This window comes from Urocampus carinirostris, chromosome 16 (assembly GCF_059441175.1).
Source record: "Urocampus carinirostris isolate Australia breed hairy pipefish chromosome 16, RoL_Ucar_1.0, whole genome shotgun sequence".
NCBI lineage: Eukaryota > Metazoa > Chordata > Actinopteri > Syngnathiformes > Syngnathidae > Urocampus > Urocampus carinirostris.
Window position 1 is genome coordinate 18,770,387 of NC_142364.1, and position 16,784 is coordinate 18,787,170.

Sequence of the window (16,784 nt, forward strand, 5' to 3'; positions counted from 1 at the left end):
TCCGAAGAGCTTAAGAGTTATTAAAATCCATCTTATATATTCTGCGCTGTATCTGCTTTTGGACATGCTCAACACGTGTGAACAAACTTTATCCGTTGTTTTCCATGGTGTGAAATGGCGGGTGTCAATCCGCATTTGCAGGGTATCATCGCCATCTACTGTTAAGGAGTTTAAATGACGCACAGCTGTTTTTTTTTCTTTTCTTAGCATTATTTTGCCAAGGCAAAGGCCTGCGTCCCACTAAAAACAGGTGTGTGTCCTACTTTTGGTTTCCTACCCTCCAGTAAAGAAACACTGCTCTAAATATTTTTTTTGTTACTGGTATTGTTGTCAATTTGAGTTCATTTTGAGCACTTAAATCCCTTTTTTGTTTTCCATTTTCCTTTGGTGATGCTAGCAATAAGTCTGTTTACAGCAACATTTCTTTATCTCAAGCCAGCATTGAATTTTTCTTTTAAGAAATTAAGAGAAAGTCTATAAACGATGTCAACAAATTTAAGCAATTAAAGCAATTGTTATGTGACTGCAATTTTTCATTGTTGATTTCCTATCCTTAATACTCCGTTTGTGGTAAAGCTTGATGTGTGGGTCAACAGCAAAACAAAGAAAATGCTTTTGTATTAATAACACATATCTTCAAGATTGGAAAGATGTCAAAGGTAGCATATGGTACTGTTGATTTATTTTTTAACTTTCGCAACAAAAGTAAATCACTCTTATGATTGCACTGCAGTATGCGACATGTTAATTACTGGTTAAAGAATTCCTTGCATGTTTTCGCCTTTTAACATGTGCATGATATTGTTAAACAATGTTTTCCAACCTAGTACTCTACTTTAATGCGTTGGTCTGAAAGAGATTGATATGTATGAAATCCACATCAAGCCATAATCTGATTGTCCAAATTATGGATGCATGAGACATACAGTATGTGTTTTTACATGCATCACTTAGTATTATATTCTAATATTTTTGAAAGAATATTTGAGTGTATGAAAAAAATCTGAAATAATCCTATATACTCCTATATTTTTAACTTGTTTCTTTCAGAAACAAATCCTTGAAATTAGCAATTAATATTTTATAATATATATATTATCAATAATATATTATATATATAATATTTTAAAACATATTCATTATTAAAATTTGAAAAATACATAAAATTTCTTAATTATTTACCATCATCCACATCAGAAATGTGTTATTTTAAGTTTTCAATTTTTAAACAAGAAAAACAATTTAACAATTTAAATCTTACCTGTGGACTGATAACTGTGGATACATGTGACCAAAAAAGCACATTTTTATAGCAATAACTTTAAATAAAAATAAAATATACTTAACATATTTTTGTAGTGTATTAAAAAAAAGACACAAAAGTAAAATATTTAAGTTTGTCTTTATTGTTTTGTTCACATTTGCAATAACGTTATGCTGCTAAAATCGGAAAAGTAGTGTCATATTGGAGTATGATTGCATGACGCCAAGTGACCAAAAATGGCATGCATAAACAGAAATTTAAAACCATTTTTCATTGAGAAAAATATTTAATTTTAAATTCTAGAGAACATGACAACCAGCATCGCTAAAATGTGTGGATGTCTTACTATAGAAATAACAACAAAATCAAAAGTATTATTGAGTGTCACCTGATACCAAGATAGAACCTTCACTGAGTTTATAAGAGTCCTAATGTCGAAAAGCATCAGAAAAATCTTCTTTGAGTGATGATAAGATGTATTTTCTTTTAGATTTAAATACCTTGTCATAATTGGTTGGTTACATGATCTGATTAATGTTAAAAGTGTTTAGACTGTCACGGGAACCGACAAAGCTAAGCTCTGGGTTTCCCTATTAGTCCTCTTTTCCTTCTGATATCTCACCTGTCAAAGTTGTTGACCAAGCATTTGAACCTAGTTCTTGTTGAACAGAGAAAAAACAAAAAATGTCAATCAAAGAATCAATCGATCATTCAGTGCTATTTTTAATTAGACCGGTAACTATGATGTTTATCGTGCATCCCCCTAGTGTAAGAGTCTTGTGCAATATCCGGCTATTATCAATGAAAGAGTGTGATGTGTGAGAGCTGATACCAATGTAGTAATGCAGCCTTTAATGTCCAAAGATTTCAATAAAACAGTAGCAGAAGTCGAACCGATCTCCTTTCTTCTCACTATTTTTGGAGTTGGGGTCTTCTTTTGGTGCTTTTCTCTAGAGCCTTCTTGGAAAGGCGGCCAAAGGTGTGCCCGAACATGAATTTGTATCCTAATGGATGTTTTGTGCGAGTAAGTCAATCAAGTTTTCTGAGATGTATTTCATGATATACCTGGGATGTGTCCTGTAAATGAAGGCACCACCCCACCATGGGCTGATGAAGAAAAACCATGAATTTTGTCGCTACTGCCCTGCTGCCTCTCAAACTGGACGAGGGCCTCGCTTGTGGTAATGGGGTAGCCTTTTCCGAACAGGAAACGGGATCGTGGAACATGTCCGGTAAAGCCTTGGGAAAAAAAGCACACCCCGAAAAAGTTTTATACTGTGCCTAGCAAAAGCATTGGTCCCCAAGAACTTTTTTTCATCTTACCACATTCTAGGCTTCAAACTTAAAGCTAAGACACTGAAAATATTTTCTAGGAATCAACATGTGAGAAGCAATAGGGAAGTGGAAACAAATTATTTCAACATTTTATATTACATATACAATGAAAAAGAAAAGTAGACGTTGCAAAAATATTGCCCCCCTGTTTTATCAGCTCAGCAAGTGACTCAGAACGCCCTGATGACTTCTGAATGATCCAATGCCAACTTAAATGACTAACAATGACAAAGTGCACTTATGTGTCGTTAAGTCTCATTTTAGATCAAAATGAAGAGAGCATAAAACCACTGCAAAGCTACTAAGACCTGGCCGTTCCTCAAAACTTACTACACAAAGGAGGAGAAAACTAATCAGAGAAGCAACCAAGAGGCCCATGATCACGTTCAACGACATACAGGGAAATACAGCTGAGATTGGGCGATCTGTGCATAAGACAACTGTTAGTTTTTCTCTGAATTAATCTGCCCTTTGTGGAAGAGTGGCAAGAAGAAAGCACTTTCTGAAAGAATACCATGAAAAGGCCCATTTGGCCTTTGCAAGAAGCCACTTGGGAGACACAAAAAACATGTGGAACAAAGTGCTCTGGTCAGATAAGACCAAAATGGAAAGTTTTGGGTTCAACACAAAGTATTATGTTTGGTGTAAGTGAAACACTGCATATCGCCCAAAAAAAGCCATTTCCCCTGTCATACATGGTGGTGGCAGCATCATGCTCCAAGGTTACTTTTCTTCAGCGGTGACTGGGAAGATGGTTAGAGTAAATGGGAAGATGGAGCCAAATACAGGGCGATTCTGGCAGAATATCTGTTGGAGTCTGCAAGGGACCTAAGAATGGGGCGCAGGTTCACCTTCCGACAGGACGACACTAACCATAAGGCAAAATCTACAATGGAGTGATATAAAACTTAAAATACAAAAGGTGTTAGAATGGCCAAGCCAAAGTCCGGATCTCAGTCTTATAGAGCGTTTGTGGAAAGATCTGAAAAATGCTGTGCACATGCAATCACCTTACAACCTTAAGAAACTTGAGCTTTTTTTCTAAGGAAAAATATTTCCAATTTAAGAAGTGCAAAATTAATATAGACATACCCAAAAAGACTTGTGGCTGTAATCTCGGCAAAAGGAGGTTGTAAAACTCAATACCTTAAAGGGGGTCAATATTTTCGCAACTTTTACTTTTTATTTTTAAATTTTATTTGTACATTATGAAATGTTGAAAAAGGTTGGTTTCGTTTCACGATTGTGTCTCAATGTGTTATGAATTAAATCAAATGAAGTACATAAATAAACAATCATATCATCATTAAATTCAACTACTGAATTATATTATTTTTAGAATGAAATATGGTCCATCTGTCCATCTAATTTTTTTACAGAAGTAATTAATTTCTGACATCACTTTAAATAATAAATCCTTGGGCAAAAATCTTTAGCGTACGTCCCAAAAAATAATAATTGAGAACCACTGAATCACAATATTTTAGCATATTTTTACCTAGTTCATCGCTTCATTACCCATCACCCCCTTTCGTACCTGACATGTAGTACTTGCAGGAGTGTCTGTTTTCCAGAAAACACGATTTTGCGATCGGAGTGAAGCTCCTTAGGGGCTTGTAGGACACCACTTGGTCTGATACTGGTCTGATACTGGACTCTGTTGGCCTCTGGACCTAAGATAAATCATCCAAATATTACTCTAGTCTTAAAAAATAGCAGAAATGAAGCAATGACTGTTTTGTCATTGGTCTTCCCTTTTAGTCTGGCGGATGTCATTACGCTGACCTGAAACTGAGCTCCCCCATTCATAATTCAGCATAAGAGAAACTGATTCTAGCATGTTCTGTGCTAAATACAGAATCAATTCATTGAGTACTGCCTATTAAACAGGCATGGGCAATATACTGCACATGGGCCGCATACTGACTGTTATGCTTTTAAATACGGCTCGCCAAATGAAAACAGTAAAAACATGTTAAAAGTACCAATAAATTTTGGTCATTTTGCTGCAAAGGCCTCTTATTACCCCGAAAGGAACGCGCGCTTAAACCACAATGAACAATCCCAGCTGCACGATTGGTGACCATAACTACATTGAGGCTTTCACGCATGGAACGGAGAGTACTATAGAAGCTTCTATGACATCTTTGCACTTCATTCAAAATGGGATGAAAGAAAATCAAAAATGGACAGTGCGCAGACACGATTGGAGAGTGTCATGAACTGGAAGGAGAACCCAAATGCGTGACGTTTCTTATACGAGCTTTGATTCTACGGGAAATGGGGCAGTCATGCACATTAACCCAGACGCCAGTGATTCGGCGATCGTTGGGAAGACGTAAGGCGGAAGTCTGGCGTGGAATGACAGGAAGCCAGGGGCCAACAAGATCGATACAAATTGCACGAGCAGATATTGGACAGATGGGATCGATACTGGAGAGAACGGGACAGACACGATTGGTATCAAAACTCGATATCAAAATCAAACAGGACGAAATAGACGGGAACAATACCGGACAGGAAACACCAACAGGAAACCAGACTGAGTCAAAACCCACGTCTTGCGGGGCAGAGGTTCGTTGACGGACTGACAAAGGGAGAGTGAGAGCACTGAGCTTAAATAGAAGGGAAGCCAATCTGTGGAATTTCACCGGATCATAAAAAGGTTGATGTAATTTGTCTCATTTTCAAGCAAGGACAAGCCTATTACTGACCTTGGCGTCACACTTGTCCTCTGGGACCTCTTGTGAATCCCCCATAAAAAGTATTTTCTTTATAAAGCATCTTAGTTTTATATCAAGGTGTACTGCGCTCATGTCCAACATTTAAACGATGCAAATATCATGTTTACATTCCTCTTAATTTGTAAATGTAGTGATAGTGCATACATTTTATCTAAAGAGGGAAAAACAACATGCCAAAACAAATCCTTGCACTTTTGCATTTTAATTTTCCAACACCATCCATCCATCCCTCCATCCATCCATTATCTGCATCACTTATCCTCAGTAGGATCGCGGGGGTGCTGGAGCCCATCCCAGCTATCTTCGGGCAGGGGGACACCCTAAACTGGTTGCCAGCCAGTCGCAGGGCACACAGGGACAGACAATTCGCTCGCTCATTCACTCCTAGGGACAATTTGGACCAGCCAATTAACCTGACATGCATGTTTTAGAAATGTGGGAGTAAACGGGGAGAACATGCAAACTCCACACAGGAGGTTCGATCTTATGACCTCAGAACTGTGCCGCACACACGCTAACCACTGCGTCGCCGTGCTGCCCAGTTTCCAACACATTTGATCAAATTTTGTGCTCAAAAGAGGGACAAACTACCTTTATATATGTTTGCTTGAATTCTTATGGCTTCATAACAAATTTCATGCCATTGTCACAACCAGCACAAAGGGTAGACCCAATCGCGTAATGTTTTCTCCCAATTTTATTTAAAGAAAGAGGAAGGGCAACGCCCGCGATCCAATGCTCACTGGACGCGGGAAGCAAGTCGTTCTCGCACTCAGATTGTGATCCGAATACAGAAGTGGATCAAGTACGGAAGAACAGGTTGATAGCCGGGACAGGGCGAACAAAAGCATGGTCGGGGTCGGAAACGAGTCGTAAGCCAGGACGGGAGAGTAGACGTAGTCGGGATGAAAAATGGTTGTAGCCGGAGACAAACGGGGGCAGAAACGGGACAAGTGGGAGTCAGGGTTGAAAAAGGCTTGCCTTGTATAAACAGAGGTCCGCAGACGGACTGACAACAGGAGACTGACAGGACTGGGCTTAAGTAGGGACAGGAGGCCAATCAGAGCCCACAGCGGTAGGCGCCAAATGAGCAGGCACAGGTGAATCACATCAGTAATTATGACAGCCACGTATCGGTATCCACGAGATACTTAAATCAATCATCATTTTTCCTCCTATCCCAGGCACTTTGAAATATTTTAGAACCCAATGTCATAAAGTTTGCCCACGCCTGCTCTCAAAGTACCGCTATCTAAATTGTATTATAGTTAACTACTTAACATACAAATCCTATTTGGCTGTTGTCTTAAACCCTATAAAGCAGCCAGGAAACCTCTGACTGCCGTTGCGAGCAGTTGACTTCAGTCGATGTATCCGCCGACGCCCGTTGAATATTTGCATACTTCTCGCGATAAAAGTCTGAAAATGCTCTCTGGCATGTTTCTGCGTAGCTGCAGGCGATGTAGTTCTGCCTTTTGGGGATGAAACCTAAATGCAAGAAAAACAAGTTTTCAAAAAAAAAAGCCTGTTTTGAAGTGTTGATTAAAAATCACAGATAAATATATACAGGTACAGTGAAGAAAAAAGGTATTTGAACACACTGCCATTTTGCTATTTCTCCCACTTAGAAATCATGGAGAGGTCTGAAATTTTTGCGAAACTATTTGGCCCCCTTGAACTTTGTGAACCTTTGCCACTTGAGAAATCTTTTTGTATCCAAATCCAGCTTTAATCTTCTCCACAACAGTATCTCGGACTTGCCTGATGTGTTCCTCATTCTTCATGATGATCTCTGCGCTTTAAACAGACCTCTGAGACTATCACAGTGCAGGTGCATTTATACAGAGACTTGATTACACACAGCTGGATTCCATTTATCATCATTAGTCATTTAGATCAACATTGAATCATTCAGAGATCCTCAATGAACTTCTGGACAGAGTTTGCTGCACTGAAAGTAACGGGACCGAATCATTTTGCACACCCACTTTTTCATTTTTTATTTGTTAAAAAGTTTAAAATATCCAATAAAGTGTGTTCCACTTCATGATTGTGTCCCACTTATTGTTGATGCTTCACAAGAAACAGTTTTATATCTTTATGTTTGAAGTCTGAAATGTGGCAAAGGGTCACAAAGGGGGCCAAATCAAGAATGTATGATGGTTATTACTTTGGAACACGCGATAGTATTTCCAAAGGAACTAAAACATATGTGGTATCTACCTGTGTAACCAGGTATGGTCCTCCTTCCGTGTCTCTCTGGGATGCTTGTCCCGTCTGAATCGGAGCTCAGTTCGGCCATCAGATGGCCATACGACTTACCTATTTTTAGCCGTGGTTGATAACCTGAGTAGCTAAAACAGTCCTGTATAAATAATTAAATATGTATAAATATATATCTATGTATATATCTTGTCGTGCTCAAGTGGAATTTAATACTAATACTGGAATAATACATTGACAGACCGGAACTCACCCTGGAATGTATCTTGGCTCACGCTCCACCAAAACCCTGCTCAATTCTGTGACCATCTTGGGGCTGTTAGCAGCACCAGGGGGGGTTCACCTGCACCTTTGTTGACCGGTTGCTCGGGTATTGCCTTGCTCGGTTGCTACACACAAGAGCCTTAATCTGCTGAGGCTCACCATTTACCAAAACAATGATGAAAAACCTATAGAACATATATCATAATTATGAGAAGATTTGCATTCTCTTATTTTGTCTTGGTTGCATTGTGACATGCTTCTACGAATGTGGGGCTCAACATGAAACATGAGCTACAATGCTTTACGGTGAAACAGCAACCTCTAGCGTTAAATATTAGTACGTTTGGACTACAGTGCAGTGTTCCAGTATTTTTTTTCTGTTGTTTTTGTGTGGTTGTTTTCCCCCGTGAGAATTTTTTTTTTCTGCCATGCACACTAACAACATCCCACCAACCAACCAGGATTAATGTTGACCTAATAATAAAAATAAAAATAAATGGATAAATTAAATGTTGGTCCCATTCGCATGTATTTTTATTATAATTTATTATACCGGTAATTTTATTTTATTTTTCTCATTTATAGTATTATCTTTCTTGTTTCACTAAAATTTCATTTCTGATAAAAAAAAAAGAAAAACAATGAATTAAAATTTGTGAAATGTTATGATATTTTCAGGACCAGAACGGAAACAGGACCCAATTGCGTAGCGTTTTATTGAAGGAAAGAGGAAGGGCTGCACCACGATCCGGTGTTCGCTGGACGCATTAAGCAAGTCGCACTCCCACTCGGATTGTGATCCGAACACGGAAGTGGATCTTCCGTAGTGAGCGATGGCGTTGTCTGGGACGGAAAAACTGGTCTTGAATTATGATTTCCGCATCCGACTGAGAAAGTATAGGACGAATTTTAGCAATGTTATGAAGATGGAAGAAAGCGGTTCTAGTAATTTGTGTAAAATGTGTTTGAAAGGACAGATTGGGGTCAAATATGACACCTAAATTTTTAAGTGAGTCGCTCTGTGTGATGTGGCAATTGTTGATGTTCACAGCAGTTTTAGAGAATAAGTCACGGGACTTAGATGGACCAATAACTAACATTTCAGTCTTTTCAGACTTAAGACGCAGGAAATTGAGTGACATCCACTCTTTTATCTCAGTGAGGCAGGCCTCCAAATTTCCACAGTTTAGTGTGGCAGATTCCTCCATCGGGAGATAGAGCGAGTCTATCTCATGAGTCACATCAGTAATCATGACAGATATGGCAGATGATTTATAATCCTTCTCATGTTATTTATGTTCTGATCGTTTTAGCAATTCAATCTTATTGAAGAAAAAAATATTGGGGTTAGAAAAAAAAAAACATTTATTGTTTTTCATAATCAAATCTTACATCCCTGAATTATGATTTAACTGTTAGCCTCCGAGAAGACACCCAGCACCCCAGCTAAGGCACACTTTTCATGCCATTAATTTACTGTACTAGTCGGGCCCTTGTGAGAATGTGGACCCCGTGCCAAAATGAGTTTGGTACCCTTGGTTTAATGCTCAATAGTAAAAAAAAAGAAAAAAAAATGCATGTGACTATTAATTCACGATGAACAAAATCTCATGTATCCCAGGAAGTGTCCTTTGAGAACTATTTGACGATCAAGAGTAAAGCCGGCCCAAGACATTAGCGAGCTGAGCGGCTGCTTAGGGCCCCGCAACTACTCTGGGGGACCCCGACAGTAGACAACTTTTTAGGGGCCAAAATTTTCCATATTGTCACTTTGTGTGTCCACTCAAAAATACTTCAAAAGAAATACGACAAAAATACTGCACAATAACTACAAAATTAAATATCAAATATATTGCTTACAAAAACACGGACCTCATATATTATTTTGGTTTCATTCTGAAAATAAAGAAAATATTATAGAATTACTGCAAAAATACTACTAAAGTCATAATATATTACAAAATACTACTACAGAACTATTTACTCTGAAAATACTATAACAAAGACAACTACAGTAATATTACAAAAATATTAAAGAAATATGACAAAAACACTAGCATGGAAATACTACAAAAAATCTGCAATACTAAAATACTGCTTCGAAAATACATCAATTGTACTTCTAGTGAAATACAAAAAAAATATCAATACATATTACTACAGTAAAAACTACAACAGAAATATTACTACATATATACTACTACAAGAGGTTTACAACAGAAATACTGCAAATCACACCTATAGTAATACTACAAAAATTCTCCTATGGAAATACAGTATCACAAAAATAAAACTACAGGGTACACTGTACGACAAAAAAATACTACAGAAACACTAGAGATATACAACAAAAATTCTTATCCGGAAGTACTAACAAATACAACAGAGATAGTACAAAAATACTAAAATAATAATACTGCACGAATACTAAAAAATAATACAAACATAAAATTACTTCAAAAATACAAAAATACTATGAAAATACCACAGATTTTGTCATAATGACTGATTAGTTTCACCTGTGCCCGCTTGTTTGGCGCCAGCCGCTGCGGGTTTTCTGATTGGTTCGCCGTCCTATTTAAGCTCAGGCCTTTCACTCGCCTCTGGTCAGTCCGTCAGCGAACCTCTGTTTCTACAAGGCAAGCACTTTGACTATGACTCCCGTCGGTCCAGCTTTTTGCATCCGTTTTCCACCCGTCCGTTCCTGATTTCCTCGTTTGTCTCCGGCTATGACCTGTTTTTGACCCCGACCACGTTCTGATATCCAGTCCCGGCTAACGATCTGTTTTTCTGTCTAACTACGCTACGATCTCCCGCTCCGGAAGATCCACTTCCGCATTCGGAACACGCTCCGATCCCGTGAGCGGCTTGCTTCCAGCGTCCAGCGAGCACCGGATCGCTGGCGCTGCCTTTCCTCTATATTTCAATAAACTTGTGAATAATGTTACACATCTGGGTTCTTCTTCTGTTCTGGTCGTGACAGATTTACAACAAAATAATCGACTTTTGAAATACAACAAAAGTACTACAGAAAGACTGAAAAATACTACTATGGAAATACTACATAAAATTACTTCAGAAATACTGTAGTTTTAAATCAGACTTCAAATATACTAAAAAAAAACTCAAAAAATAACTACAGTGATACTTCAAAACCAAATAACAAATGAAGTGCTTAAAACAGGGACCTGACATAATATTTTGCTCGAATTGTTTCAAAAGCAGTTTCATGAAATTAATCTATTTAAAAAGAAGTACAAAATGTCACATGCGGCCCCTTACTCCCAGGGTTGGGTAGGGTTACTTTAACTTCTTCCTAGTTTATCTCCGTTTGTACAACTCATTTGGCGATAAAATCGTCGCAAACAATCTCAAGTATTCAGAACATTTACAGTGCACGTTTGCTTTTGTGCAACCGCGATTGTGAAAGTTTGTGTTTGAAGTGGGGAGCGCTAATTCTCTCGGCACGCAGGAATGTTCATTCTACGCATTCCTGCCGTTGCTCGCATCGTCGATGCTGTTGTGAAATACACTTTGCGACTCCTTGCCTTGGATAGCCGGATGATAATCCTGAAAAATCGGTCACAATTAAAAAATGCCACACATATGTCCCGAAGCAGAAGCAAAAAACAAAACAAAACGAACAAAAAAAACAACTACTGTCGTGATTACCTAACCGGAGTCACCTGAGGTAATCAGCTGGTGTGCTGGAACGCGATCTCTTGATTGGTGGAAGTCTACTACATAAGCTGTCAGCGTCCAGAGATGGAGGTTCGAGTGTCTTCCTCATTTCCTGAGTGAACCTCCAACATTCAAGGTACCACAAGCCCATGTATATTCCAAGTCTGATTCTCGTTGCCTGACCCTTGTCTGTTAAAAGTTTACGATTACTCTTCCGCCCCGGCCACCGACTTACCTGCTACGTTTCGCCACGCGTTTTCACCACGGAGTTGCCATATCGTCCCAAGAGGCTTTCCACTGCCAAGGCTCGACGTCCCAAGCCTGCTCCACCGAATCTTGTCACAATAAAGCCTTTAACTGACGCTATTGGATCCGAGTCCTTGTTCTGTTCCTTGACAGAACACTCGAACCAAAGCATGGATCCAGCGACAGTTCGTCCCACCTCTGAGAGATGCGGAAATGCCGAACAGGAATCCGCGCTACAGCGCCTACAACACACCGAAGGCGCAATACAACAGATCGTCCACGACGTATCCACACTAGTCCGGCAAGTACGACGTCACCAAGAATTTTTTGAACAGTGCGAAGCTCCCCCGGCAACACGAGCACAAGATCCAGTTCCGCCCCTTTCTGATCAGGTCGGCAGTGTTGAACCACGAGTAGGTTCGCCAGAGAGATTCAGTGGAGAGCCCGCCCAGGTCCGCCCCTTTCTTATAAATTGCCGACTAATTTTTGATCTACAACCGCGAGCCTTTGTGAACGAAAAGGCGAAGGTGGCTTTTGTGATAAATCATCTGACTGGCAGAGCCCGCCTTTGGGGAACGGCAGAATACGAACGGGGGGCGACAGCATGCACCTCTTTTAATTTGCTAAGCCAGGAGATGATTAAAGTTTTTGATTCTGGAGCCTCATCAGTCGATGCTGCTCGTTCAATCTTGAACATTCGCCAGGGGAGACGCTCCATTGCCGACTATGCCATTGACTTTCGCACACTAGCAGCCCAGAGTCACTGGAACGAAGAGGCGCTGGTCGACGCCTACCTCCATAGCTTGTCCGGTTATATCAAAGACGAATTGGTTTCCCACGCTCCTCCGGTAACTCTTGACAATGCTATCGAACTGACCGCCCGGATCGACCGTAGGGTTCAGGCAAGACGCAGAGAGAGAGAAGATCCCAGCCAACCCATCACCCGGCTAAGTCAAGACATTAGTAAGATACCGAACCCCCCAACCAATTCTACCGCACCTCATGAGATGATGGAGGTGGACCGCACCTTTCTCTCCGTCGAAGAACGCCAGCGAAGGCGTACTGAACGGCTATGTTATTACTGCGGCGGCCAGGGACATAGGGTGGTCAATTGCCCGTTAAAAGCCAACGCTCGTCGGATATAGGGGACATCCGATTGAGCTCAGCTTTAGTATCGTCCCCCAAGACTGATAGACCTGTTCTCCGGGCAAATCTCATTATTTCCGGTACATCTCAACCCTTCCATGCCCTCATCGATTCTGGTGCTGAAACAAATATCCTGGATTTGTCACTCGCACACAAGATGGGGATACCTGTTGAAACCCTTCCTAACCCGGTATCAGCTCGGGCTTTGGATGGCCGCCTATTAGGCACCGTATCTCAAATAACGGAACCCATTGAACTACAGTTGTCTGGAAATCACAGAGAGAAGATCCGATTTCACTTACTCCACTCCCCTAACCAACCCCTTGTCCTGGGTCATCCTTGGTTGGTGCAACACAACCCCCATTTCGACTGGCGCACTGGGTCGATACTTGAATGGGGCATGGACTGTCACCAAACCTGTCTGCAAGCCGCTCCTTACCCAAATCATCCTGTTTCCACGAGGGCTCCACCCAATCTGTCCAAGGTCCCAGCCTGTTACCACCACCTACAGGAGGTCTTCAGTAAAGCTAAGGCCTCTTCCTTGCCCCCTCATAGGCCTTATGACTGCGCAATTGATCTCCTGCCGGGGTCTGCTCCTCCTCGGGGCCGCCTCTACTCCTTGTCCGTTCCCGAGAGGAAGGCCATGGAGGAATACATTTCCGATGCCTTGGCGGCTGGTATCATTCGACCCTCCTCTTCTCCTGCTGGGGCGGGGTTCTTTTTTGTGGGAAAAAAGGACGGGTCACTCCGGCCCTGTATAGATTATCGGGGCCTTAATGAAATCACGGTTAAAAATCGCTATCCCTTGCCGCTGCTTGCCTCTGCTTTTGAGCTTCTACAGGGGGCCACGGTCTTCACTAAACTTGATCTGCGCAACGCCTACCACTTAGTCCGAATCCGGGAGGGTGATGAGTGGAAGACGGCATTCAACACACCCAACGGTCACTACGAGTATCTGGTAATGCCGTTCGGATTAACCAATGCTCCAGCTGTTTTCCAATCTTTGGTAAATGACATTTTACGAGATGTGCTTAATCGTTTTGTTTTTGTGTATCTGGACGATATCTTGATTTTCTCAAAGTCCCTCGATGAACACCGAAAACATGTCCAGCTGGTTCTCCGTCGTCTCCTAGAGAACTCTTTATTTGTTAAGGCAGAGAAGTGCGAGTTTCACGCCAAGACAGTCTCGTTCCTGGGCTACATCGTGGCGGAGGGGACCCTTCAGATGGATCCTGCCAAGGTATCAGCAGTCACCTCTTGGCCTGTCCCTGAGTCTCGGAAAAAGCTCCAACAATTCCTTGGTTTTGCCAATTTCTACCGGAGGTTCATCAGGAACTACAGTTCGGTGGCAGCTCCCCTCACGCTTCTTACCAGTCCTAGAGAGCCATTTCGGTGGTCTTCCGAGGCTAATGCAGCTTTCAACCGTCTAAAAACCCATTTCTCTACGGCCCCCATACTCCAGGTACCGGACCCTGCACGCCAACTGGTAGTGGAGGTGGACGCCTCAGATGTGGGAGTGGGTGCTGTCCTGTCCCAGCGGTCGGACAAGGACCAGAAGATGCACCCGTGCGCCTTCTTTTCCCGGCGGTTGTCCCCGGCCGAACGCAACTACGACGTGGGGGATCGTGAGTTGTTGGCCGTCAAGCTAGCCCTGGAGGAATGGCGGCATTGGTTGGAGGGGGTAACGGTGCCGTTCATAGTTTGGACTGACCACAAGAACTTAGAATATATTAGATCGGCCAAGCGGCTCAATCCTCGCCAGTCACGTTGGGCCCTGTTTTTCACCCGCTTTAACTTCACTCTGTCCTACAGACCCGGATCTCGAAATGTGAAACCCGACGCGCTCTCCCGACAATTCCAGAATTCCAATGACACACCTCAGGGTCCCGCAACGGTCCTTCCAGCTTCCTGTATGGTGGCAGCAGTCTCCTGGGATATCGAGTCCCGAGTCAGAGAGGCGATACCCGATCAGGCGGGCCCCAGCTCCTGTCCCGAGGGTCGACTATTCGTCTCCGAACCCTTACGGTCCGAGGTCCTCCAATGGGGGCACAATTCTCACTTTTCTTGCCATCCGGGGTCGGCTCGGACTCACAGTTTCTTGTCCCGACGCTTCTGGTGGCCTACCATGGCCAAGGACGTTAGGGAATATGTCTCCGCCTGTCAAGTGTGCGCCCAGAACAAAACATCCCACCAACGTCCGGCCGGTCTGTTACATCCACTTCCGGTTCCCCGCCGCCCATGGTCCCACATCTCCTTGGACTTTGTGACGGGGTTGCCAGTATCCGAGGGGATGACGACTGTACTAACTATCGTGGACCGATTCAGTAAGATGGTCCATTTCGTGGCACTACCGAAGCTCCCCTCCGCCAAGGAAACTGCAATGATAGTCCAGCAGCATGTGTTCCGCCTCCATGGCATCCCTCTGGACATTGTTTCTGACCGTGGTCCCCAGTTCTCATCCGCGTTTTGGAAGGAGTTTTGTCGTCTGTTGGGTGCCTCTGTCAGCCTCTCATCAGGGTTCCACCCTCAATCCAATGGGCAGTCTGAACGAGTGAACCAAGATTTGGAAACGGCACTTCGCTGCATGGTCTCTAGCGAACCGTTGTCCTGGGCTCGGCAATTGGCATGGGTGGAATATGCTCACAATTCCTTGGTTAGCTCATCCACTGGAATGTCCCCCTTCCAGTGTGTGTATGGGTACCAACCCCCTATGTTCCCTAGTCAAGAAGAGGAAGTAAACTGCCCGTCAGCTACGGCGAATGCACGTCGCTGTCGGCGAACTTGGGCTCGTGCTCGGGCCACACTCCTTCGGGCTAGCAAGACTCATGCCGTTGGAGCTAATCGACGGAGGAGTCCTGCTCCAAAGTACCAGGTGGGCCAGAAGGTGTGGCTAGCATCAGCTGATCTTCCACTGAAGGTTGAGTCGAGGAAACTGGCTCCTCGGTATCTTGGCCCATTTCCTATAGTAAAAATTATCAACTCCTCAGCAGTCCGTCTCCGTCTACCAAGATCTATGAGAGTGCACCCCACGTTTCATGTTTCCCGAATCAAGCCCGTCAGCCAGAGTCCGTTGGCACCCATTCCACCTCCTCCCCCAGCTCCACGCTCCTTGGACGGGGAGCCTATCTATACAGTGCGCCGCCTGCTCCGCTCCCGACGCAGGGGTCGGGGCTTCCAGTACTTGGTCGATTGGGAGGGATATGGTCCGGAGGAGAGATCATGGATTCCCAGCAGGCAGATCCTGGACCGATCTCTTGTGGCAGAATTCCATCAACTGCATCCTGACCAACCAGCACCACGCCGTGGTCGTCGTCGTAGGTCTGACGCTGCTGCTCTTCCACCGGCAGACCCACCCGCTACCACCCCTTCAGATGCGGACGAAGGGGCCTCTATCCACTCGGAAGAATTCTGAGGGTTCATCGGACGACCTCTGGGCCCTCCAATTTTGGATTATTGGTGATGTATTTTGGGTTTTGGGGGATTATTTGTAGCTGGCCTGTGAATTTTTTTTTTTTTCTCTTCCCTTGGATTACCGGTGTTGCCATGTGACGTGTTTGGATTTGTTTTTATTTTTCCCTGGGGGACTTCTGGAGCCGTCCCTTGAGGGGGGGGGTTCTGTCGTGATTACCTAACCGGAGTCACCTGAGGTAATCAGCTGGTGTGCTGGAACGCGATCTCTTGATTGGTGGAAGTCTACTACATAAGCTGTCAGCGTCCAGAGATGGAGGTTCGAGTGTCTTCCTCATTTCCTGAGTGAACCTCCAACATTCAAGGTACCACAAGCCCATGTATATTCCAAGTCTGATTCTCGTTGCCTGACCCTTGTCTGTTAAAAGTTTACGATTACTCTTCCGCCCCGGCCACCGACTTACCTGCTACGT

General features: G+C 43.0%; 1 protein-coding gene across 1 annotated transcript; it reads right to left on the reverse strand.

The window, feature by feature from the left end:
* Nucleotides 1-1,855: 1,855 nt before the first annotated feature.
* Nucleotides 1,856-7,875, reverse strand: cimip2b (ciliary microtubule inner protein 2B). The gene is made up of 6 exons (XM_088320018.1): nucleotides 7,820-7,875; nucleotides 7,567-7,697; nucleotides 6,677-6,831; nucleotides 4,137-4,272; nucleotides 2,330-2,503; nucleotides 1,856-2,268 (listed from the first exon to the last, which is right to left on the reverse strand). Exons 1-6 carry the CDS (start codon nucleotides 7,873-7,875, stop codon nucleotides 2,177-2,179), a joined length of 744 nt encoding a protein of 247 aa, XP_088176144.1. The 3' UTR covers nucleotides 1,856-2,176.
* Between the last annotated feature and the right edge of the window lie 8,909 nt (nucleotides 7,876-16,784).